At 36.9% G+C, this 24,934-nt stretch overlaps 1 protein-coding gene across 1 annotated transcript in view; it reads right to left on the bottom strand.

Moving 5' to 3' along the window:
• LOC149790214 (uncharacterized) overlaps positions 1-24,934 on the bottom strand; it is an 80,907-nt gene that overhangs the window by 33,459 nt on the left and 22,514 nt on the right. The window contains exons 7-12 of the mRNA XM_089973422.1: positions 21,401-21,501; positions 20,313-20,439; positions 14,938-15,091; positions 14,277-14,398; positions 9,114-9,234; positions 5,158-5,280 (exon numbers count right to left, since the gene is read on the bottom strand). Of these exons, the coding sequence (XP_089829548.1) occupies positions 5,158-5,280; positions 9,114-9,234; positions 14,277-14,398; positions 14,938-15,091; positions 20,313-20,439; positions 21,401-21,501 (748 nt within the window). The remainder of the gene's footprint in view (positions 1-5,157; positions 5,281-9,113; positions 9,235-14,276; positions 14,399-14,937; positions 15,092-20,312; positions 20,440-21,400; positions 21,502-24,934) is intronic.

Below are 24,934 nucleotides of genomic sequence, written 5' to 3' on the forward strand. Positions count from 1 at the left end.
TCTGCGCACGATATTAATGCACACTGATATTTTGAAATTGCCTATCGTAAATATTGGTTGCAAAGTAGATGCGTCACTGTAAGTATGTAAAACGTTGATTTACTTGTCGATTACTAAAACTGACTTGTCCATTCCCAAAGCTGAGTTACCTTTCGGTTTACTAAATACATATTTTGATAGCATGAAACGTAATACTGTATACGCTGCATATTGTCTTCTGTCCAACGTAACGAGGTGAAGTCCCAAACACTGTACGCGACGCATATTGTCTTCTGTCCAACGTAACGTGGTATAGCCCCAATCACTGTATACGACGCATATTGTCATGTGTCCGACGTAACGACGTGAAGCCCCGAAAAACTATATGCGCCGCAAAATGTCCTGTGTCCAACGTAACGCGATGAAATCCAAAACACTGTATTGGCCGCACATTGTCGTATGTCTGACGTAACGCAATGAAATTCTAAACATTGTAATCGCCGCACATTGTCGTATGTCTGAGGTAACGCGATGAAATCCCAAATACTGTAATCTCCGCACATTATCGTATGTCTGACGTAACGCGACGAAACACTGTAATCGCCGCACATTGTCATGTCTGACGTTAACGCGACGGTCTGATGTTAATTGTATTGTTAATTCCTTATACGTGTCACTAAAAACAATCACGGATAACTGGTTGACGGCAGTTCCTTATGAGCTTCACTAAAAGCAACCACGGATAACTGGTTGATGACAGTTCCTTATAAGTTTCACTAAAAACAATCACGGATAACTGGTTGATGACAGTTCCTTATACGTTTCATTAAAAATAATCACGGATAACTGTTTGATGACAGTTCATGCAGCAATCATTGTAATATAGTGCTTAAGACGGAGCTTTGTAATATAGCGTTTAGGGCGGAGCTTCGTAATACAGCGTTTACGACGGAGCTTCATTCAAAATGTGAAAAGAAACAACCATAATCCGCTGTGTATAAACAACACCACATACTGACCTCCATATTGAATAGGTTCGTATGGGATACTGACCTCCACGTTGAGTAGGTCCATACGTAATACTGACCTCCACATTGAGTAGGTCCATATGGGATACTGACCTCCATATTGAGTATGTCCATATGGGATAATGTCATCCACATTAGGTCTATGTGGGGTTTACTAGGTACTGATATCCACTTTTGGTCGGTAGATATAGGGTTTACTGGATACTTATATCCACTGCGGGTCGGTCTATATGGAATTTACGGGATACTTACATTCACTTTGGTTCGGTCCATATGGGATTTACAATATACTGATATCCTCTTTGTATCCGTCCATATGGTGTTTGATGGATACTGATATCCATTTTGGGTTTGTCAGATACTGATATTCACTTTGGGTAGGTCCATCTGAGGTAATTAATGTTTCATGAAACATAATATTTGCAGAAATGCAAGTTCTTGCAAGACGGTTTCACTTTTAAATATTTTCTTCCTCCATCTATTTTATGTTTCACTCCACTTGGTTTCATGTATCTGATCTTGGTGTTATTCTGTGACACACTAGTTTCATGTATCTGATCTTAGGTGCTGTTCTATGACACACTAGTTTCAAGTATCTGATCTTAGGTTTTGTTCTATGACACACTAGTTTCATGTACCTGATCTTAGGCGTTATTCTATGACATACTAGTTTCTTGTATCTTATCTTAGGTGTTATTCTATGACACACTAGTTTCGTGTGTCGGATCTAGGTGTTATTCTATGACATACTAGTTTCATGTATCTGATCTTAGGTGTTATTTCATGACAGACTAGTTTCACATATCTGCTCTTACGTTTTATTCTATGACATTAGTTTCACGGATCTGAATTAATGCGATACATATCTGATCTTAGGTTTTATTATATGACACACTAGTTTCATGTAACTGAATTAATGCGATACATTTGTTTCATGTATCTGATCTTAGGTTTTATTCTGTGACACACTAGTTTCATGTATCTGAATTAATGCGTCATTCTGCGACACATTCGTTCCATGTATCGATGTCAATACGCTTGCATTTGAATGTTGGGCAGTGCTTCTAACTGCTGCCAAGTCATATAAAGCACAAAGTGACACATGTTAGTTACAACGTGACACTTCTTAGTTAAAACGTAATACTTGTTAGTTGCAATGTGACAATTCTTAGCTAGAACGTGATACTTGTTTGTTACAACGTGACACTTCTTAGAACGTGATACTTATTAGTTACAATGTGACAGTTCTTAGTTACAACGTGACACTTGTTAGTTAAAAAGTGACACTTCTCAGTTAGAACGTGATACTTGTTAGTTACAACGTGACACTTCTTAGTTGGAACGTGATGCTTGTTAGTTGCAATGTGACAATTCTTAGTTACAACGTGACACTTGTTAGTTACAAAGCGACACTTGCTAGTTACAACGTGACCCTTGTTAGTTACGTTATATTCAAGTTTACTGAACCTTTTCTAGTATTATAGAATAAGTTCGGAACCTTGAAAATTTTGGATGGAAACGGCCAATAAAGATTTTTAACTGTATTTCGGAGAAATATTCTTCTATGAAGCACCTAAGAAAAAATGCATTGCGCAAGAACAAGCTCCTATTACCACACAAGCAAGTTATAACACTTGCCGATTTAACGCTCCCCACCGGGAGGTAAGGGAAATGCGATGAAACGATAGCTATCAAACATAAAACCCTATTGACACACCAGGATGTACAAGGCTGAAGACTCACGCACAATTACTATAAGCCCCTAACAAGTCAACCGATAATACAAAGTTGAACATTCACGCGCAATTACTATAAACCCCTAACAAATTACCGGGATGTACAAGGTTGAAGACTCACGAACAATTCTATGAATGAAACAAGCCCCTAACAAATTGCCATGATGTATATGGTTGATGATTCATATTAGTCCGTTTCTTGATAATGCAGTACTATTATACAGTGATCTATAAGCACGTAGTGCCATGTAATACAGTAGTCTATAAGCAAGTAGTGCTATATGTCTGGGATTCATCAAGAAATGTTCATACGGAATATAGGTCATATATAGTCACGAAGTACACGGCAAATATTAGCCTTTTCAAAGGCATTAGATCAAACAAGATTGTGATGGTCATGGAAATTATATATTTGACAGAAAAACCAACAATCAACAGTGCAAAACTGGTGCTAAACCAGCCCAAGCGTTTTCGGAATATACAGATTCCTTTTTCAAGTCATTAAACCACAAAAGAACAATTACACAAACGAAACCATAGCATTTCTTTATCCAACGAAATCTATTGGTTTCGCCAGCTGCGTACACCCAAACCCAGCGGTTTAAACCATAAATAATCCCAAACGGTCACTTTCAATGCCTAGGTAACAAAGAACTTACAGGTTAACAAAATCAGATTTTCACGCCATTTATTGGCTATATCAAATACATGGTCTCAACTATTATTTTTAAGTAAAATGTTTCAAAAACACATTAATGAAATTTATCAAAAAGCATTTATTAAGCTATTAAATGTCACCAATTCAATTATGCAGTTTTGCTATAGAACATAAATTCATGCAGCTCGGCGAAACGCAACATATAGGATGAAATGCTACATTCGAGGTGTCACTTTTCTTGACAGCGCAGATAACTGATTGCTGACCTATATATCTATATGGTACGTATTTGCAGTCACCCTTGACTATAAACGACGGGAGAAAGAAGAGTGAAAAGAGTAGTAGGATAGATAAAAATAGTAAATTAGTCAAGAATGAAGCCAAGAAAGTTTTGCAAAGCTATATTTCAGTCCATTCATCCCAGATCTGTCTGTCTACCGTGGTGAAGTTAGTGTGCTTAACTGGCATAGCTTTGGCTCAACTCTTTGCAGGCTTTTAGCCTAGCAAGTGAACTTAGATACTCCCTCCTTGAAGGATACCCCGCTAGGAGCTTCTGCAACGGTGTATGGTAAGGCGTTCTGAGTGCCTACTAACGCCTTCGATTTGAATGTTATTTTAGCTTCTCTTGTCTTGCTAGAACTAAAAAGTAACACTACTCAACATCATTCAACCTTAGTTTTATAATTAACTGTACCCATTTACAGCAAACACAATGCATTCAACCTTAGTTGTATAATTAACTGTACCCATTTACAGCAAACACAATGCATTCAACCTTAGTTGTATAATTAATTGTACCCATTTACAGCAAACACAATGCATTCAACCTTACTTTTATAATTAATTGCAGGGGCCCCGAGTGGCCGAGTGGTCTAAAGCGCTCACCGTTCCGGATCACTGCCATCTCACCTTTGTCTGCGTGGGTTCGAGTCTCAGGTTCGGCTAACGTGGGTACGTGAGAAAGCCTGCCAGTAGCTTCTCGCGGTTAGGTGGTTCTTCCTTGGGTTTTCCAGGGTTCTTCCTCCACCAGTTATACTGGCCGCCATGTATAACCTATACTGTGCTGAAAAATGGTGTTACGCCCTAGAACAACAACAACAACAATAATTAATAGTACCTATTTACAGCAAATACAATGTATTCAACCTTAGTTGTATATTTAATTGTACCCTTTTACAGCGCAAACACAATGGATTTAACCTTAGTTTTATAAATAATTGTACCCATTTACAGCAAACACAATGCATTCAACCTTAGTTGTATATTTAATTGTACCCTTTTACAGCGCAAACACAATGGATTTAACCTTAGTTTCATAATTAATTGTACCCATCTACAGCAAACACAATGCATTCAACCTTAGTTGTATATTTAATTGTACCCCTTTACAGCGCAGACACAATGGATTCAACCTTAGTTTTATAATTAATTGTACCCATTTACAGCAAACACAATGCATTCATCCTTAGTTTAATAAGTAATTGTACCCATTTTACAGCAAACACAATGTATTCAACCGTAGTTTTATAATTATTTGTACCCATTTACAGCAAACACAATGCGGACTTTGTATAGCATTTCCGCTTTTGGGTTTTGTTTGTTTGGTTATTGTGTCGTTGGTGTAATCGTTCTTCTGTAGCTTTGTGCCCTTGAAAATGGAATCGGTAGATTCCAAAAGCGCAAATATCGATGCGCACCATATGTAGGTAGGCGTAAGTTGACTGTATACAAAATTATATGTGACAGTGGACAGTACCTGGACCACGAGGTTTACTTGAGGAAGAACATTTATGCTTTTGCTAGTCTCTATGCCATCGGTCTCCAGGAGCACGTATTCGTCATCTCTCTGAGCTCCTTTAGGGCTAATTGTCAAAAATATCTGAAATTTAATGTGAAAATTATATAACAACCTTTATTATCTGTAACTAATGAATTAGAGGGCTTAGTTATATAACAACCTTTAGTATCTGTAACTAATGAGTTAGATGGCTTAGTTATATAACAACCTTCATTATATGTGACTAATGAATTAGACGGCTTAGTTATATAACGACTTAATTATATGTGACTCATGAATTAGAGGGCTTAGTTATATAACAACCTTAATTATATGCGACTAATGAACTAGAGGGCTTAGTTATATAACGACCTTCATTATCTGTGACTCATGAATTAAATGACTTAGTTATATAACAACCTTTATTATCTGCGTCTAATGAATTAGAGGGCTTAGTTATATAACGACCTTTGATTATCCGTTACTCATGACTTAGAGGGCTTAGTTATATAACAACCTTAATTATCTGCAACTAATGAATTAGAGGGCTTAGTTATATAACGACCTTTGATTATCTGTGTCTCATGAATTAGAGGGCTTAGTTATATAACAACCTTAATTATCTGCGACTAATGAATTAGAGGGCTTAGTTATATAACAACCTTTATTATATGTGACTAATGAATTAGAGGGCTTAGTTATATAGTTATTTAACAAACTTTATTATCTGCGACTAATGAATTAGAGGGCTTAGTTATATAACAACCTTTACTATATGTGACTAATGAATTAGAGGGCTTAGTTATATAACAACCTTTTTTATCTGTGGCTAATGAATTAGAGAGCGTTATATAACAACCTTTATTATCTGCGACTAATGAATTAGAGGGCTTAGTTATATAATAACCTTAATTATCTGTAACTAATGAATGATAGGACTTGCTTTTATAGTAATCATAATTATCTGTGACGAATGAATTAGAGGGCTTAGTTATATAACGACCTAACGACCTTTATTATCTGTGACAAATGAATTAGAGGGTTTAGCTATATAACAAGCTTAATTATCTGTGACTAATAAATTAGAGGACATAGTCTTATAACAACCTTTATTATATGTGACTAATGAATTAGAGGGCTTAGTTATATAACAGCCTTTATTATCTGTGACAAATTAAACGGTTTAATTATATAACAACCTTAATCACCTGTGACTAGTGAATTAGATGGCTTAGTTATATAACAACCTTAGTTATATGCGACTAATGAATCAGAGGGCTTAATTATATAACAAACTTTTTCTCTATCAGTTAAGAATTAAATTTTTAGTGTCAACTACCGATAACAATAATGCAATTGACACTGCATAAATATGATAGCATAGTGGGTCGAACACAGGCTGATAATGTGTGCAAAACAAACTTTCATCCACGTAGAATGAACGAGCAATTGAAAACATGTATTGACTGAACCCAAGAGCTTTTTCGCTTTTTACTTCATGATTCATCAAAAGAAAAGTTAAAAACGCTTGCGAGTTATGTGAACCATCATGACGCACGAGATTTAGACAGGACATTGTCAGTATACCTCTAGGCACCGTTAAGTGAACCATCTGTGACACAAGGGATTCGGACACCACATTGTCAGTGTATCTCTAGGCACCGTTAAGTGAACCTTCCATGACACAAGGGATTCAGACAGGACATTGTCAGTACACCTCTAGGCACCGTTAAGTGAATCATCAATGATAATGGATTCAGACAGAACATTGTTAGTCGACCTCAAGCCACTGTTAAGTGAAACATCCCTGACATAAGGGATTCAGACAAGACATTATCGTTATACCTCTAGGTACAATTAAGTGAACGATCCAAGACTCAAGGAAATCAGACGATATTGTCAGTATACCTCTAGGCACCGTTAAGTGAACCATCTATGACACAAGGGATTCGGACAGGACATTTCAGTATATCTCTAGGCACCGTTAAGTGAACCTTCCATGACACAAGGGATTCAGACAGGACATTGTCAGTATACCTATAGGCACGGTTAAGTGAACCATATGACACAAGGGATTTAGACAGGACACTGCCAGTATACCTCTAGGCACGGTTAAGTGAACCTTCTATGACACAAGGGATTCGGACAGGACATTGTCAGTATACCTCTAGGCACCGTTAAGTGAACCATCTATGACACAAGGGATTCGGACAGGACATTGTCAGTATACCTCTAGGGACCGTTAAGTGAACCATCTATGACACAAGGGATTCGGACAGGACATTGTCAGCATACCTCTAGGCACCGTTAAGTGAACCATCTGTGACACAAGGGATTCAGACAGGACATTGTCAGTATACCTCTAGGCACCGTTAAGTGAACCATCTATGACACAAGGGATTTAGACATGATTATTAATACAATTTAATGTACGTTATGAATCATTTATAATAAAACATGAGACTAGAATGCACATGATGGTAATCACAGCCAAATTCAGTGATTGTTCTAGCTTTGCAGACATGTGACTTTATAAGCCTTGTTCCTTAATGATATTAACATTACGATATTTATTTTTGATGAACTAGAAAAATATTAAGAAAATGAAGTCGAAGTGAGTCAGTAAAATTAAATGTTGAGACCTATATCAACATGTCATTTTATATGCAACACAATCAATATATTTAAATAACGCCCGTACCTTCTATGCAACAAGGACTTAACAAAACTACTCACTAGGTGGATGGCGTTCTTATTTATTTATAACGTCCAATCGGATTTAGACAACATATCTTGTCCACAATATAATAAACAGACGCGTACCTAAAGTACTACTTTTCAATGAAATGCGTGAAGCTACAATAGGGTAGAGGGCACTTTAATTCAATACCATTTTGAGTAGGTGTACGAGAAAATTTATATACCTCTTCTGTGATGAGATCAATGTCATATTGTGTACAGGAACGGTATAGTCAACATGTGAACGTTTAAATTATTACTGTCTCGAGTATGGGTACAGGAACGTTTGTAGCCACTTCGTAGTTTTGTATAAATTTATCGTCTTCTAGTGAGCTGATACGAAAACGTTGATAGCCTTTTTACGAAAATTTTAATTATTACCATCCTGCTTTGGGTGACAAGGGTTTTGTATATAGCCCACTTGTACATTTTAATTATGACCATCCTGCTAAGGGTACACGGATCTTGCTTTTAGTCTGTCTGTAAATTTTAATCTATTTTTCATGGTCTTCGCCCTCTCCCCATCCCCAAAAATAGAATATCATACAAATAGTTTCTAATTACTTGTAGTCTCAATCTAATTGCTACTTGGCGTATTTGTGAAATTTGTACGATCCTTGTACAATACGATCCTTGTACGATCGACACTAAGTTAACACATTTATTAACAAATATCATCTCTCTTCATAGCCAGTCAGCTAGCACATTCATTTTAAATTAAATAAATTGTTGTTGGGGTTAGAGTACTTAGAGGTACATTTAAAGATAAGTAGACTAACGGACAGACAGACAGATAGATAGATGGTTTGCGAACGAAGATAGGTTGAGAATATATATTGTACAAATAGGTTGAGAATATATATATATATATATATATATATATATATATATATATATATATATATATATATATATATATATATATATATATATATATATATATATATGGGGGGTTTAGTCCGATAAATCAGCCTCAAACCTGTGGTGATACTGAAATACTTTTTTTCAAACCAACCGTAGCACGAGAGCAGCGAGAAATATGGATTAGTATCTAAAACGTACACTGATGTATTGTGGGACATTTGTTGGCACCAATTGCTCGGTTTAATGGGTGTGAGATTAGATCCCCAAACCGTCCATCAGTATCAGTACACTTTTGGGTACCGATTTATCTGACTAGATGTTGCATTGTTTACAGTGTAATTGTTTTCCTTGATATTAGCTGGTAACGTTACTGATCCCCTTATCACGTGGTCTCTGCCGGGGATCCAGGTTCTTGGGTCAGCATCGATGGGAGCGGAGTAGACCTCCTGAGTGCTGAAAACAGAAAGTATCAGTTATACACCGTTGATTCTGTATGATATAACTGGAATCGACGCCGTTGTGGATTAGCAATAGTAAATGTATTATTTTTACTATTACTATGTTTCTACCAGCAGCAAGGTTTACTTTACACGTCACATTTCATCGTTAGAATATAATTTTCATATAAACTTTAGATAGAAAATTTATTAGCTTTTGTAAATAAGTCAGAATTCATTTCAAGAAGCAATGTTTTAAGTCAGCTCACATTTTCGATGAACCACTTGAATTAATCAGAACAATTTTGTTCTCCATGAATTACTATATATTTATAATAACGTGACTGTGCGTGTTTTGCCTTTTGTTTAGGCTCCAGGTCTCAAAAATGACAAAACAACTTCACATCTAGATTTATATCAACACAGGTTACTCTAAATGATTTTGTAATAACAACCTGTGAGTCCCAATCTGTCCAATACAAGTGAAAATAATAAAACTTATTATTTTTTTTGAGCATTAAAATTTTCATGTTAATGCCGAGATAAACCTTACATTGTAGAAAGCCACCATCAACAAGGTGACATGTTGCCACACATAGAAACAGGCAGGGTGTCATAAGGACTGAGTAGTACATCCTTTCCATGGCAATAGACAGGATATCGTAGTGCAACCTTTCCATGGGAATAGACAGGACATCGTAGCGCATCCTTTCCATGGGAATAGACAGGACATCGTAGCGCATCCTTTCCATGGGAATAGACAGGACATCGTAGCGAATCCTTTCCGTGGGAATAGACAGGAAATCGTAGTGCATGTTTTCCATGGGAATAGACAGGACATTGTCGCGCATCCTTTTCATGGGAATAGACAGGACATCGTAGTGTATGTTTTCCATGGGAATAGACAGGACATCGTCGCGCATCCTTTTCATGGGAATAGACAGGACATCGTAGTGCATGTTTTCCATGGGAATAGACAGGACATCGTAGTGCATCCTTTTCATGGGAATAGACAGGACACCGTCGCGCATCCTTTTTATGGGAATAGACAGGACATCGTAGTGCATGGTTTCTATTGGAATAGACAGGATATCGTAGTGTATTATTTCCATGGGAATAGACAGGACATCGTAGCGCATCCTTTCCATGGGAATAGACAGGACATGTAGTGCATGTTTTCCATGGAAATAGACAGGACATCGTAGCGAATCCTTTCCATGGGAATAGACAGGAAATCGTAGTGCATGTTTTCCATGGGAATAGACAGGACATCGTCGCGCATCCTTTTCATGGGAATAGACAGGACATCGTAGTGCATGTTTTCCATGGGAATAGACAGGACATTGTAGTGCATCCTTTTCATGGGAATAGACAGGACACCGTCGCGCATCCTTTTTATGGGAATAGACAGGACATCGTAGTGCATGGTTTCTATTGGAATAGACAGGATATCGTAGTGTATTATTTCCATGGCAATAGACAGGACATCGTAGTGCTTGCTCTCCATGGCAATATACAGGACAACGTAGTGCATGCTTTCCATGGGAATAGACAGGACAACGTAGTGCATGTTTTCCATGGAAATAGACAGGACATCGTAGCGCATCTTTTCCATGGGAATAGACAGGACATCGTAGTGCATCCTTTCCATGGGAATAGACAGGACATCGTGGTGCATGTTTTCCATGTGAACAGACAGGACATCGTCGCGCATCATTTTTATTGGAATAGACAGGACATCGTAGTGCATCCTTTCCATGTGAATAGACAGGACATCGTAGTGCAACCTTTCCATGGGAATAGACAGGACATCGTAGTGCATGCTTTCCATGGGAATAGAGAGGACATTGTAGTGCATGTTTTCCATGGGAATAGACAGGACATCGTAGTGCATATTTTCCATGGGAATAGACAGGACATCGTAGTGCATGCTTTCCATGGGAATAGACAGGACATGTAGTGCGTGTTTTATATGGGAATAGACAGGATATCGAAGTGCATATTTTCCACGGGAATAGACAGGACATCGTAGTGCATGTTTTCCATGGGAATAGACAGCACATCGTCGCGCATCCTTTTTATGGGAATAGACAGGACATCGTAGTGCATGGTTTCTATTGGAATAGACAGGATATCATAGTGTATTATTTCCATGGGAATAGACAGGACATCGTAGCGCATCCTTTCCATGGGAATAGACAGGACATGTAGTGCATGTTTTCCATGGAAATAGCCAGGACATCATAGCGAATCCTTTCCGTGGGAATAGACAGGAAATCGTAGTGCATGTTTTCCATGGGAATAGACAGGACATCGTCGCGCATCCTTTTCATGGGAATAGACAGGACATCGTAGTGCATGTTTTCCATGGGAATAGACAGGACATCGTCGCGCATCCTTTTCATGGGAATAGACAGGACATCGTAGTGCATGTTTTCCATGGGAATAGACAGGACATTGTAGTGCATCCTTTTCATGGGAATAGACAGGACACCGTCGCGCATCCTTTTTATGGGAATAGACAGGACATCGTAGTGCATGGATTCTATTGGAATAGACAGGATATCGTAGTGTATTATTTCCATGGCAATAGACAGGACATCGTAGTGCTTGCTCTCCATGGCAATATACAGGACAACGTAGTGCATGCTTTCCATGGGAATAGACAGGACAACGTAGTGCATGTTTTCCATGGAAATAGACAGGACATCGTAGCGCATCTTTTCCATGGGAATAGACAGGACATCGTAGTGCATCCTTTCCATGGGAATAGACAGGACATCGTGGTGCATGTTTTCCATGTGAACAGACAGGACATCGTCGCGCATCATTTTTATTGGAATAGACAGGACATCGTAGTGCATCCTTTCCATGTGAATAGACAGGACATCGTAGTGCAACCTTTCCATGGGAATAGACAGGACATCGTATGCATGCTTTCCATGGGAATAGAGAGGACATTGTAGTGCATGTTTTCCATGGGAATAGACAGGACATCGTAGTGCATATTTTCCATGGGAATAGACAGGACATCGTAGTGCATGCTTTCCATGGGAATAGACAGGACATGTAGTGCGTGTTTTATATGGGAATAGACAGGATATCGAAGTGCATATTTTCCACGGGAATAGACAGGACATCGTAGTGCATGTTTTCCATGGGAATAGACAGCACATCGTCGCGCATCCTTTTAATGGGAATAGACAAGACATCGTAGTGCATGTTTTCCACGGGAATAGACAGGACATCGTAGTGCATGTTTTCCATGGAAATAGACAGGACATCGGAGCGCATCCTATTCATGGGAATAGACAGGACATATTTGTGCATGTTTTCCATGAGAACAGACAGGACATCGTAGTGCATGCTTTCCATGGGAATAGACAGGACATCGTAGTGCATGTTTTCCTTGGGAATAGACAGGACATTGTAGTGCATCCTATTCATTGGAATAGATAGGACATATTAATGCATGTTTTCCATGAGAACAGACAGGACATCGTTGTGCATGCTTTCCATGGGAATAGACAGGACGTTATAAGACGTGAGTAATGAATGCTTTACATGGGATTAGACAGAACGTCATCAAAACTGAGTAGTACACGCTTTCCATGTGAATAGACAGAACGTTATAAGTGAGTAATGCACGCTTTACATGAGAATAGACAAGACGCCGTAAGGACGGAGTAATACATTATTTACATGGGAATAAACATAAATCATAAGGATATCGTAGTGCATTCTTTACGTGGGAATAGACAGGATGTCATAAGGCCTGAGTAATTCATGCATTACATGGGAATAGACAGGATGTCATAACGCCTGAGTAATTCATGCATTACATGGGAATAGGCAGGATGTCATAAGGACATCGTAGTGCATGCTTTTCATGGGAATAGACAGGACGTGGTAAGGACTGAGTAGTGCACGCTGTCCAATTGAATAGACAGGAACTCGCATGGAATGGGTAGCGAATGAATTCCATATGAATAGACATGACATCACAATAACTGTTACGCAAGCTTTATATGCGAATAGACAGGACTTCACAAGGACTGTGTTTTGCATGCTTTAAATGTGAAATATATATGATAGCACAAGGACTGCTTTGTGTAAATGGACATGATATCACAATGAATGAATCGATCATCCGTTCTGCGTGAATAGATAGTGCATAAAAAGGGATGAGTTCCGCATGCATTAATTTGAATTTCAGTGTGCACTATCAAGATATAGTAAAATTTTATTTGCGACTGGACTAGGGTGCTCCTAGCAAGACTTTAGCCATTGTAATAGGGTGTTCCTAGCAAACCATGGCGACCAGTGGACTAGGATGTTCCTAGAAAAAAGCTTTTGCCAGTGGAATAGGGCGTTCGTAGTGAAATTTTGAAGACCAATTGTCTCTGCTTTATAGCAGATTTGAGGACAAGGGGCGTCCGTTTTAAGTTAAAAATTTGAGGAACAATGGCCATGGGTTTGTCTCGTACAATGATGGTAACTAGAGACCTTGTACAATGGCTTTACCGTAAATTATCTAAAATCCATTTCTTTTAAATCAATAAAAATTAAATTGGTTACAACGTGACGTTGAAACGTGCTTGGATAGAATTTGGTAATATAAACCTAACAAACAGTGGCGAAAATGACATAGAATCTATAAGTATACAACTTTTGATGAAATATGTTGATAACAATTACTGAAAATTTTACATGGAAAACAATAATTAGGTACCTGGCCTCACAACGAGGTTTTACAATAAATTAAGTACCTGGCCCTAAAGCGTTGTTGTTAATACAATTCATGTCTAATGCATATTTGCTATAGTAGACGTAATGTCTTTTTTTTTTTTGAGGTGTGTGGGTGTTCTTTTAGGGTTTTTTTGTGCGGTGGTGGGTGGGAAAAAAGGATGCTTTAAAAAGTTAATATCAAAACAAATACTTAAAATTTTAAAGCAAACACAACTGCTCTCGATTTTTTAACAGCAAATTATAAGATGACCGCTTTGAAATTTCAGAAAATAACCGTCTATTTGATAAGTACCACTCACTCCCTCTTACTTTGTATTCAGGATTCCAAGGTGGACATCAGTGGCTTTAAATGGGGCAGCGTAACCATTATTCGTAATGTTAAAGGCGAAACATAAACTTTCCCCAGGCATGGCATGTTTAGGCATTACAAACTGAAAGATACGCAGTGTTCACTGATGTCTGTACTTAATTGTCTTGTAAAATGTTAGCATATTTCCAAATGTAATACTACATAAAATAATAAGCGTCGATATTATTATTATTATTAGTAGTAGTAGTAGTAGTAGTAGTATTCACACGATGCGGCTTTTTAACAAAATCAACTTTTGCATTCCATCGCTTTCTTTTTAATGTGTATTAATTTATCGACGATGTGATTCTTAATTTAGCTAATTAATTAATAAGCTACATAAATTAACATATAAATAAATATACATGCATGCAGTAACTCATATCAATATCTAACCAAACTGAGCTTTGATTAATTATCAACATACGCATTAAGCAGACAGAGACAGACATACAAACATATATTCAGTAGGACAGACACGTACATAGAGCAATGTAATTGGAGATACTTGAATTATACATTATATTATTCAATATGTTATGTAGAAAAACAAACCGATAGACAGAAAAATACATGAATACGACATATATACACAGACAGACAGACAGACACACAACTTACCCAATTAAGGTGTAAATTATATCCCAGATTACTATAGAGCTGAGAGTAACAGCCGCCTTTATTCCACAGATCCACCATTCTGTCCGAGTGGTCAGTACTCACAAACGTCATGTGTACATCTTTGAACAGCTGCAGTGTCTCATCACAGGGGTTTCTGATTGTTTGGAAGTAATGGTTAGATGTGAAAGAGATTAAACGAATGCATATTTTAAATAAAATTTATGAAATGCATAAAATAGTTTCCAAGACTGAAAGTTATCTCACCAGTTTCTAAAAGTCCATTCGAAATGAACACAAATATGTAGATACGTAATTGTACTGTGAAACGAGCAAAGTAGTGATGTAGACTTCAAAGTTAATTTGGAGATCGTGTCTAGCCACTCCATGACGTCATGGTGTCATTTCGTATTGAGCTGCTCAAACAGTATAATAATATGGACAAAATATGATATGGGCGGTAATGTTTGAGTCGGTAATGTTGGAGTGCTCCTTGCAAGCTAATTTAGGTACATACAATTTGGTGTGTATTAGTAATGTTCATTTATTCTTTGCACCTTCTTTTAGGCAGAGACAATTTGGTGTGTACAAGTCTGTAATGGTGGGGTACTCCTTGCACGCTATTTAGGTAGAGACAATGTAGTGTGAAAGTCGGTAATGGATGGATACTCATTGTACGCTGTTTTAGTAGAGACCCTTTGGTGTATATAAGTCTGTGATGATGGGGTACTTTTTGAACGCTGATTGAGGTAGATACAATGTGGTGTGGTTGAGTAATGTTGGGATATTCCTTGCACGCTGTTTTAAGAAGAGACAATATAGTATGTACGAGTCTGTAACGTGCGGATACTCCTTACATGCTGTTTTATGTAGAGACCATTTGGTGTGTGAGTCTATAATGTTGAGGCACTCCTTGCACGCTGTTTTAGGGAGAGACAATTTGGTGTGTATGAGTAATGTTGGGATACTTCTTGCACGCTGCTTAAAGTAGAGATGATTTTGGTGTGTACCAGTTTGTAATGTTGAGGTACTCTTTGCATGCTGTTTTAGAACATACAATTTGGTGTGTATAAATCTCTAATGGTGGGTACTCCTTACACGCTGTTTTAGGTTGAGACAATTCGGTGTGCATGAGTAATGTTGGATTACTCCTTGTACACTGCTTTAGGTAGATACACTTTGCTGTGCATGAGTAATGTTAGGGTTCTCCAAACACCATGTGTTAGATAGAGAAAATTTGGTGTGTATGACTAATGTTGGGGTACACCTTTTACGCTGCATTAGGTAGAGACAATTTGGTGTGTAGGAGTAATCTTGTGGTGCACCTTTTACTCTGCATTAGGTAGATACACTTTGCTGTGCATGAGTAATGTTAGGGTTCTTCGAACACCATGTTTTAGATAGAGAAAATTTGGTGTGTATGACTAATGTTGGGGTATACCTTTTAAGCTGCTTTAGGTAGAGACAATTTGGTGTGTAGGAGTAATCTTGTGGTGCACCTTTTACTCTGCATTGGGTAGATACACTTTGCTGTGCATGAATAATGTTAGGGTTCTCCAAACACCATGTTTTAGATAGAGACAATTTGGTGTGCGAGTCTCTAGTGTTGGGTTACTCCTTTGAGAACTGTTTTAGGTAGAAACAATTTGATATGGATGAGTATGGTTAGAGTTCTTCTTGCACGCTGTTAGGTAGAGGCGACTTGATATGAATGAGTAATTTGGATGTACCCCATTGCAACTGTTGTAGGTAGAAGCAATTTACTGTGTATACATGTGTAATGTTGGGGCACTTCTTGCACGTTTTTTTTTTGGCGTTCCTTAAGTCTCTAATGTTGGGATACTCCTTGCACGCTGTTTTAGGGAGAGAAAATTTGGTATGTATGAGTAATGTTGGGATACTCCTTGCACGCTGTTTTAAGGAGAGACAATTTGGTGTGTATGCGTAATGTTGGGATACTCCTTGCACGCTGTTTTAAGGAGAGACAATTTGGTGTGTATGAGTAATGTTGGGATACTCCTTGCACGCTGTGTTAGGGAGAGACAATTTGGTGTGTATGAGTAATGTTGGGATACTTCTTGCACGCTGTTTTAGGGAGAGACAATTTGGTGTGTATGAGTAATGTTGGGATACCTCTTGCACGCTGTGTTAGGGAGAGACAATTTGGTGTGTATGAGTAATGTTGGGTTACTCCTTGCACGCTGTTTTAGGGAGAGACAATTTGGTGTGTATGAGTAATGTTGGGATACTCCTTGCACGCTGTGTTAGGGAGAGACAATTTGGTGTGTATGAGTAATGTTGGGATACTCCTTGCAGGCTTTTCAAGGAGAGACAAATTGACTAAAGTCAAAATTCCAAATATAAAGGAGAGCTTAAACGAACCGATAATAATTGATGTGATTTTTGTATTTCCCTTTTCACTAACCGATAATATATGATGTGATTTTTGTATTTCCCTTTCCACTAACCGATACTAATTGCTGTGATATTTGTATTTCCCTTTTCACTAACCGATAATATTTGATGTGATTTTTGTATCTCCCTTTTCACTAACCGATAATATTTGATGTGATTTTTGTATTTCCCTTTTCATTAACCGATAATAATTGATGTGATTTTTGTATTTCCCTTTTCACTAACCGATAAGAATTGATATGATTTTTGTATTTCCCTTTTCACTAACCGATAATAATTTATGTGATTTTTGTATTTCCCTTTTCACTAACCGTTAATATTCGATGTGATTTTTGTATTTCCCTTTTCACTAACCGATACTATTTGATGTGATTTTTGTATTTCCCTTTTCACTAACCGATAATATTTGATGTGATTTTTGTTATTCCCTTGTCACTTTCTGTTAGCTGCCCATTAGATAAAGCTTTGCATTTGAGTTAGGGAGAGTTACCGTTCCTTATGATGTTTGTTTTTTCAGAAATATGAAAGCGAGAATTTAATTGGTGAATGAAAAATTCAACCGAAGAATACTTTGTGTCAAATCTACAAAATATATATAATCTCGATTAGACTTAGACTGAGGTACAGAATGCAGAATTTAATATTGAGATACATGTGGCTTGCAAATGTGCTTACACATTCATACGCACGCGCGCGCACACAAGCACACACACACACACACTCACACTCGCACGCACACACGCACGCACGCACACACACAAACATGAATTGTGGCAGGGAAAATAGTGATAAAGGAATCGATATCTTAGGCATGTTGCTTCATTATCAAGTCATAATGTGAGTAAATAGCTTTGTTGTATCAAATTCTTGAGTAAGGTGACATAATAATTTTATCCATTAAAAAAAAAACAACGTATGTGAATCATGTGATTTGCCCAGAGAACAGCCAGAGCTACCGAGGCGGGATGATCTGGGCGGGCTTCGCTCTTGGGACCTTTGGATTTAGAGTATGGCACGCTAATGAATGAGCCGGTTCGGCAGCTTAGTTTCCATTAAAAGAGATAAAGAAACGTGTATGATATGTATGTAAATCAACTAGGAGCTACATTTCCTTCTTTTCACTGTTATGTATAATTAATTTATTTGTGTGCTTGACACTTGTCCGTGATTGAGGGTAGAATAGAGTGGCCTACCTGACTTTTACAACCATTTTAAAAGTTGTTTACTGATATTTGAGTTCAAGGTCTAACCTTGTTTGCAAAATATGGAATGTTCTGGAAGCTAAGTTTTGACCCACATGCTGGTCATTTTATTGTATCTTAGGATTTTTTACGTAGATGTTTTCGTCAAAGTGAATCATTAGCTAAAGAAATGAATTTATTTGTTAATGTTAATAAACTTGTTCGTTTTAATAAACTTGTTGGTTTCGCAGTTTAAGATCATAGATTCGTAACATTACAAACATCGAGAACTTTATATGGCTCCAAATATTTATACAGTTGTATTTTCCCCTTTTTCTGGTGCTTGATAGAGTGAAACATGTATAGTCCGGACACTTGATAGAATGAAACATTGAAAATGCATGGTCCCGACACTTGGTACAATGAAACGTGGAAAAAAGATATTCCCAACAGAGGACAGAGAGAAGCATTAAAACTGCATTGTCACTACCTTTTATAGAGAAACATGAAGAAAACAAAGTATGGTCCCTGCAATTTCGATAGGGTGAAACATGAAAAAATGTATTGTCCTGACACTTGATAGGGTGAAAGATGAAAAGGTATGGTCCCTATATTTTATATTGTGAAGCATGAAAAATGCATGGTCCTGACACTATAAAGTGAACGATTAAAAGGTATTGTTCCTACATTTTTTATATAGTCAAACACGGAAAAAATGTATGGTCCTCACATTTGATAGAGTGAAAGATGTACAAATGTATGGTCCTGACACTTCATAGAGTGCAACATGCAAAAATGTATGCTCCTGATACTTAATAGAGTGCTACATGCAGAAAGGCATGGTAAAAATACTTGATACAGTGAAAGATGTAAACATATATGGTCCTGACACTTCATAGAGTGAAACATGCAAAAATGTATGGTCATGACACTGGATAGAGAGAAACGTGTAAAATAATGTATGGTCCTGACACTTCATAGAGTGAAACATGCAAAAATGTATGGTTCGGACACTTCATAGAGTGAAACATATAAGAATGTATGGTTCTGACATTTCATAGAGTGAAACATGCAAATATGTATGGTCCTGACACTTGACAAGGTGAACGATGAAAAAGTATGGTCCCGATATTTGATATTGTGAAGCATGAAAATGCATGGTCCTGACACTATAAAGTGGACCATTAAAATGTATTGTCCCCACATTTTTGATATGGTCAAATACGTAAACATGTATGGTCCTGACACTGGATAGAGTGAAACATGTAAAATATATGGTCATGACACTCCATAGAGTGAAAAATGTAAAAGGTATGGTCCTGACACTGGATTGAGTGAAACATGCAAATATGTATGGTCATGACACTGGATAGAGAGAAACGTGTAAAAAATGTATGGTCCTGACACTTCATAGAGTGAAACATGTAAAAATGTATGGTCCTGAACTTCATTGAGTGAAACATGCAAAATTGTATGGTCCCGACACCGGATTGGGGTGAAACATGAAATATATGTGGTCACGAGCTTCTGTTTATTGGGATAAGTCGTAATATTTATTGATGTATCCTACTAGATGAGATCCCAAAACCAGACATTTTGGTGAACATATGTCATTAACTTTAACAACTATTCTTATTGTACCTCTACGCATGCTCAGTACTAACTAGGCACGTTGCGCTCTCATGCATGCCATAAGAGGCAACTAAAGTAAATTGTTGCCGTCCTGGTTCCATGGTTAGCGAGACGAAAGTATATGCTTTATCAGCGTTGGTAAAAACTTACATGAAATCTACAGGGTGGCAAGTTTCTCCACCATTTACTGCGAACATGGTATCCTCTTTCAAATATTCCATGGCGGATTGATCCACAGCAATGTTATATTTGCTCAGTAAACAGTCCGAGTAATGTCCTATATTGAAAATAATTGAAAGAAATTTCGTTAGGTTGCATTGAACATACGAAGCACAAATCAGTATTCTTCAACCTCCGTCCGATGGGAACAGACATGACGGATATTATTCAAAACGATATATTAACATATATATTCGTTTAATATATTCGTTTATATATTCATATATTCGTTTAATGAACATATAATGAACATATATAAAATTTCCAAAATGGACGAGATTCTTGTCAGTACTGAAATTAATATATATGCCACATTTCATCGAACCCTAGCAAGCTACGGCCCCCACCCTCCACCTAAAAATTAATAGTTTTCACTGAAATCTGTTCAAGCTACTCCCACTACCTCCCGAACACACGCAAGGGCTAACTTTTATTGAAGTCTATTAATGAGAATATATGCCTCAGGAAAGTCACAAACAAAATCTATTTTACAAGTATTTCTAGATGTCACCCATGACTTATATTACTGCGTTAAAAGCAAAGACAAAAGTAAATGTAAATTTCGCCTTTGATATGCTGACTTCAAAATCAATATCTTTCCTGCGGTAGTTAAATTTTCCTGAAGAACTTCAGTTCTTGTCCGGAAATCGGATCATAAGATCTATATTTAGTATCAATGACCTTCGTCTTTAAATGTAATGATCCCATAATAAGATATTTTAAAGGTCACAAATAATGAAATTGACAGTCACTTGGAAAAGCATTGTTACTATGGATACCATTAATAAATGTAACATCTACTATAGTAGTAGAGGGGTCATCATCAAAAACAACAACATCGTTGTCGTTATTATTATTATTATTATAGCGACAATAACAAAATTAACAAGATAACGATGACGATGAAGATGATTGTGATGATGAAGAGGATGGTGAAGATGTTCTATCATTTTGATTTTAGTTTCATAATTCACTGGAGAAAATTACGAATTAAACAATTTTCAAAAGTCTCTACCGACCGACTCGTATCTTTGTACTGTTGTTGACAATGTCTTCTTGTTTTGATGACATGGAACCAACAAGTTGTTCTTTGAGTCCAGGAGAAGGTATTTGGATTGTTCTGTAATGATAGTATACAGTGTGATTGGAAGGTATCTGGATTGTTTTGTAATGATATACAGTGTAATGCGAAAGTACTGCGATTCTTCTGTAATACTATTTAATTTGTATAGTGTGTTGACTTTTCTCCATTATTAAGTGTTATGTGTATCTATATTGTGTGATTGACCTTAGTCCATAATTGTGTTTAAAACCTACATGACTAATGTCTTATCAATTGGTATACAAAATATTGCATAGCTAATATTTCTCTGATTTTAGATTATATATTTAGATTGGTATTTATTGGAGGTAAACATGTTTACAGATGTTGAATTTAAGGTCTAGTTTATATAGTAATTAAGAAAGTTCTAGAAGCAAGTTGTTTGCGGATTTGATGTGAAAATGACCCTCATCCTGACTCTGCTATTGTGTCTTAGCTTTTCGTATAAATGTTGTTTTTCAACAGCATTATGCATTCCTATCATAACATCCAATGTGGAATCAGTGTTATTGTCGTCCTGAGTTTTAATTTGAGAAGATTTATTTAAATTATTCAATAAAATTACAGTACTAAGTATTTTCGGTCTATATCACTATTATGGGATTATTGTGAATCCATTCAAGGACATTTTGGATTATATCGTTGTGATACATCATGACTGTTAGCATATTAACACTATTCCAGACTAGTGACACATCATCACATTCAAAATTGGAATGCATTCAGAACACCACTGGAATTCATTCTGAATAATCCATATTTTTGTATTTGTGATAGAACTTTTAGCACTATATGAGATTCAATTCACAATACTCTTTTCAAATTTTCAATTTTGTACTCCATGGTAATGAATTAATTAATGAATGTTACAAAACGTGTTGGTTTTCGCTCTTTTCTGCTACTTAGTTTAAGACCATAGAGTCGTAACAAATGTGATGGAATATTATCAGAATTGTTCCCTGATGATAGTATACATTGTAATGGGAAGATGTCTGGGTTGTTCTGTAACGATATTATACAGTGTAATGTGAAGGTATCTGGTTTGTTCTGTAACGATATTATACAGTGTAATGGGAAGGTATCTGGTTTGTTTTGTAAAGATAGTATACAGTGTAATGTGAAGGTATCTGGTTTGTTCTGTAACGATATTATACAGTGTAATGTGAAGGTATCTGGTTTGTTCTGTAACGATATTATACAGCGTAATGTGAAGGTATCTGGTTTGTTCTGTAACGATATTATACAGTGTAATGTGAAGGTATCTGGTTTGTTTTGTAACGATATTATACAGTGTGATGTGAAGGTATCTTATTTGCTCTGTATCGATAGTATACCGTGTAACGTGAAGGTATCGCAATTGTTATGTTAGGTTATATTATTTGTACACCCTCCCGTTTGTTTTGTACCCCTCTACCGATTTAAACAACAGGATATATAACTGTACAAAACATAGATATTCCATTCAGCAACTTATAATTTCTAAACGGATTGTCGCGAGATGGTCCCAATCACTATCATACTCATTGTCACCAGAGGGTCGCAAACACCTTAAATATCTTGGCATGTCGAATTAAACGGGAGTTTATTTATTACAGAAAGGTAACTGGATTGTTCTGTAATGCTTGTATATTGAATAATTGCAAGACAACTGTTTGTTTTCTCCTGTATAGAAAGAATACTGAATAAATGTAATTGATAATAGAGGTCATCTACGGCAACTTAATCTAAAGCAATTCTGAAATAAGGAATGTCCAGAAAAATTTCCAGTTCTGTATTACAAACACTATGGTAGTCAAAGGCCTTCGTCCATGCTAACCTCTGAATCACTTTATTACCTAGGCTGATCGTCAGTGGATGGGTCATTCACGTACAGCCGATCCAAAGCTAACCATCGCATGATCAGATTCAACAACAGCTGGATTTTCTAAGATCCCGATGGGTCAGTGATCACGGCAGGAACCGAGCCTAGAAACATCTCACCGTGTTTGGACGGTCATTCTTTGGCGCAGTGAGAAGTCTGTGACGTAAACAATTTTCTGTTTTTCCTTGGTAGCTGCGTTTTAGGACCTGCGTGGGTTAGAACCGCGGATGTACGCGTGTGTGAACAATTCCAGGTGGAGAATAGTGATGGGAAATGAAGAAGGGTTTTAGAGATTAGGAAACTGTAATCGTTCGGGCTAAATCTAAATCTGCTATTATGCCACTACTCTTTTAATATTGCTGGGGATTCAAATCCGTTCAACAAATCCAATGATAGAATTTATAAACATTTGCAACATAATATTATTTGGACTTTGGTTCATCACTGAGGCCCAAGCAGAATGGTATGTTGCAACATTCTTTACGTTTTATATTCTTGCTAATTTTCAAATAGAATAAAAGACAAGAAAGCAACACGATATCGCTTCTAATTTTCTCGTTGAAAGATTAATAAAAAATCAAGTTACAAAGAGGCTGCATCTCTTTTGGAGGGGTGTTAGGGTTTAAAATCAATTACATTGTCACTGTAGAGTTTAGTTCATGAACAATTTCTTGTGATGAAAGCATAAAAATTAAGGATTTGAAAGTAACGTAAATTAATGCATTTTCTGTAAACGTGATGCATTTTCTAACTGTTAGTCTATTGAATTGGTTTCGAAATTGCTTGGAAGTGCAGTCCGCATGAAAAAGCTCACCTACAGTTCAAAAATCTGTTTTAGTTGCAAAAAAAAAATATGAAAATTCCACTCCCCAGTGACAGTTGTTTAAATTTGTTTACATATTCCAAAACATGTTTCGTAATCCAAAAGCAAGAAAGCAAATCTCCACTTAAGCGATTAAAACAGGTCGATGATAATGGTGCACATTATATATGTAGACATTGCCCGGGTTACGGACGTGTCATTTGTGTTTTTCAGTGGGTCTCATGTTATCTTTCATAAACTTTTAAAGGCCTTGGTTAATTATTTTAAAGATACTTTTAAGACAATGGGAAAATAGATGTGTGGATTAAAAGATGGTTTGTAACACATAAGTAATGTGTTCCTTGCTAGAAAAAAAAAACATTTGATAAAATTTAAGTCTCGACCTGACGACCTCGACATATTCCTACGCCGTATTGAACTCATTCTTTCCGCCGTCTCGGAACACACTACTTACGTAGTTTCGTCCATGTATTGCAATTGCGTGAATCAATCTGGACTGTTCTATAAATAAATTGTGTTTTGAATTCTTTGACATGTTTCTAGATTGGTATGTAAATTTAGTGTTTGGAATCTTTTGAATGTTTCAGTATTGGTCTGTAAAGATATTGTACTGAATCCTTTGGAATGTTTCTGGTTTGGTCTATAAAGATATTGTACTGAATCCTTTGGAATGTTTCTGGATTGGTCTGTAAAGATAATGTACTGAATCCTTTGGAATGTTTCTGGATTGAACTTTAAATATTGTATATGACTCCTTTGGAATGTAT

The sequence above is a fragment of the Sinohyriopsis cumingii genome, chromosome 10 (assembly GCF_028554795.1).
Source record: "Sinohyriopsis cumingii isolate HCF-2022 chromosome 10, ASM2855479v2, whole genome shotgun sequence".
Lineage (NCBI taxonomy): Eukaryota > Metazoa > Mollusca > Bivalvia > Unionida > Unionidae > Sinohyriopsis > Sinohyriopsis cumingii.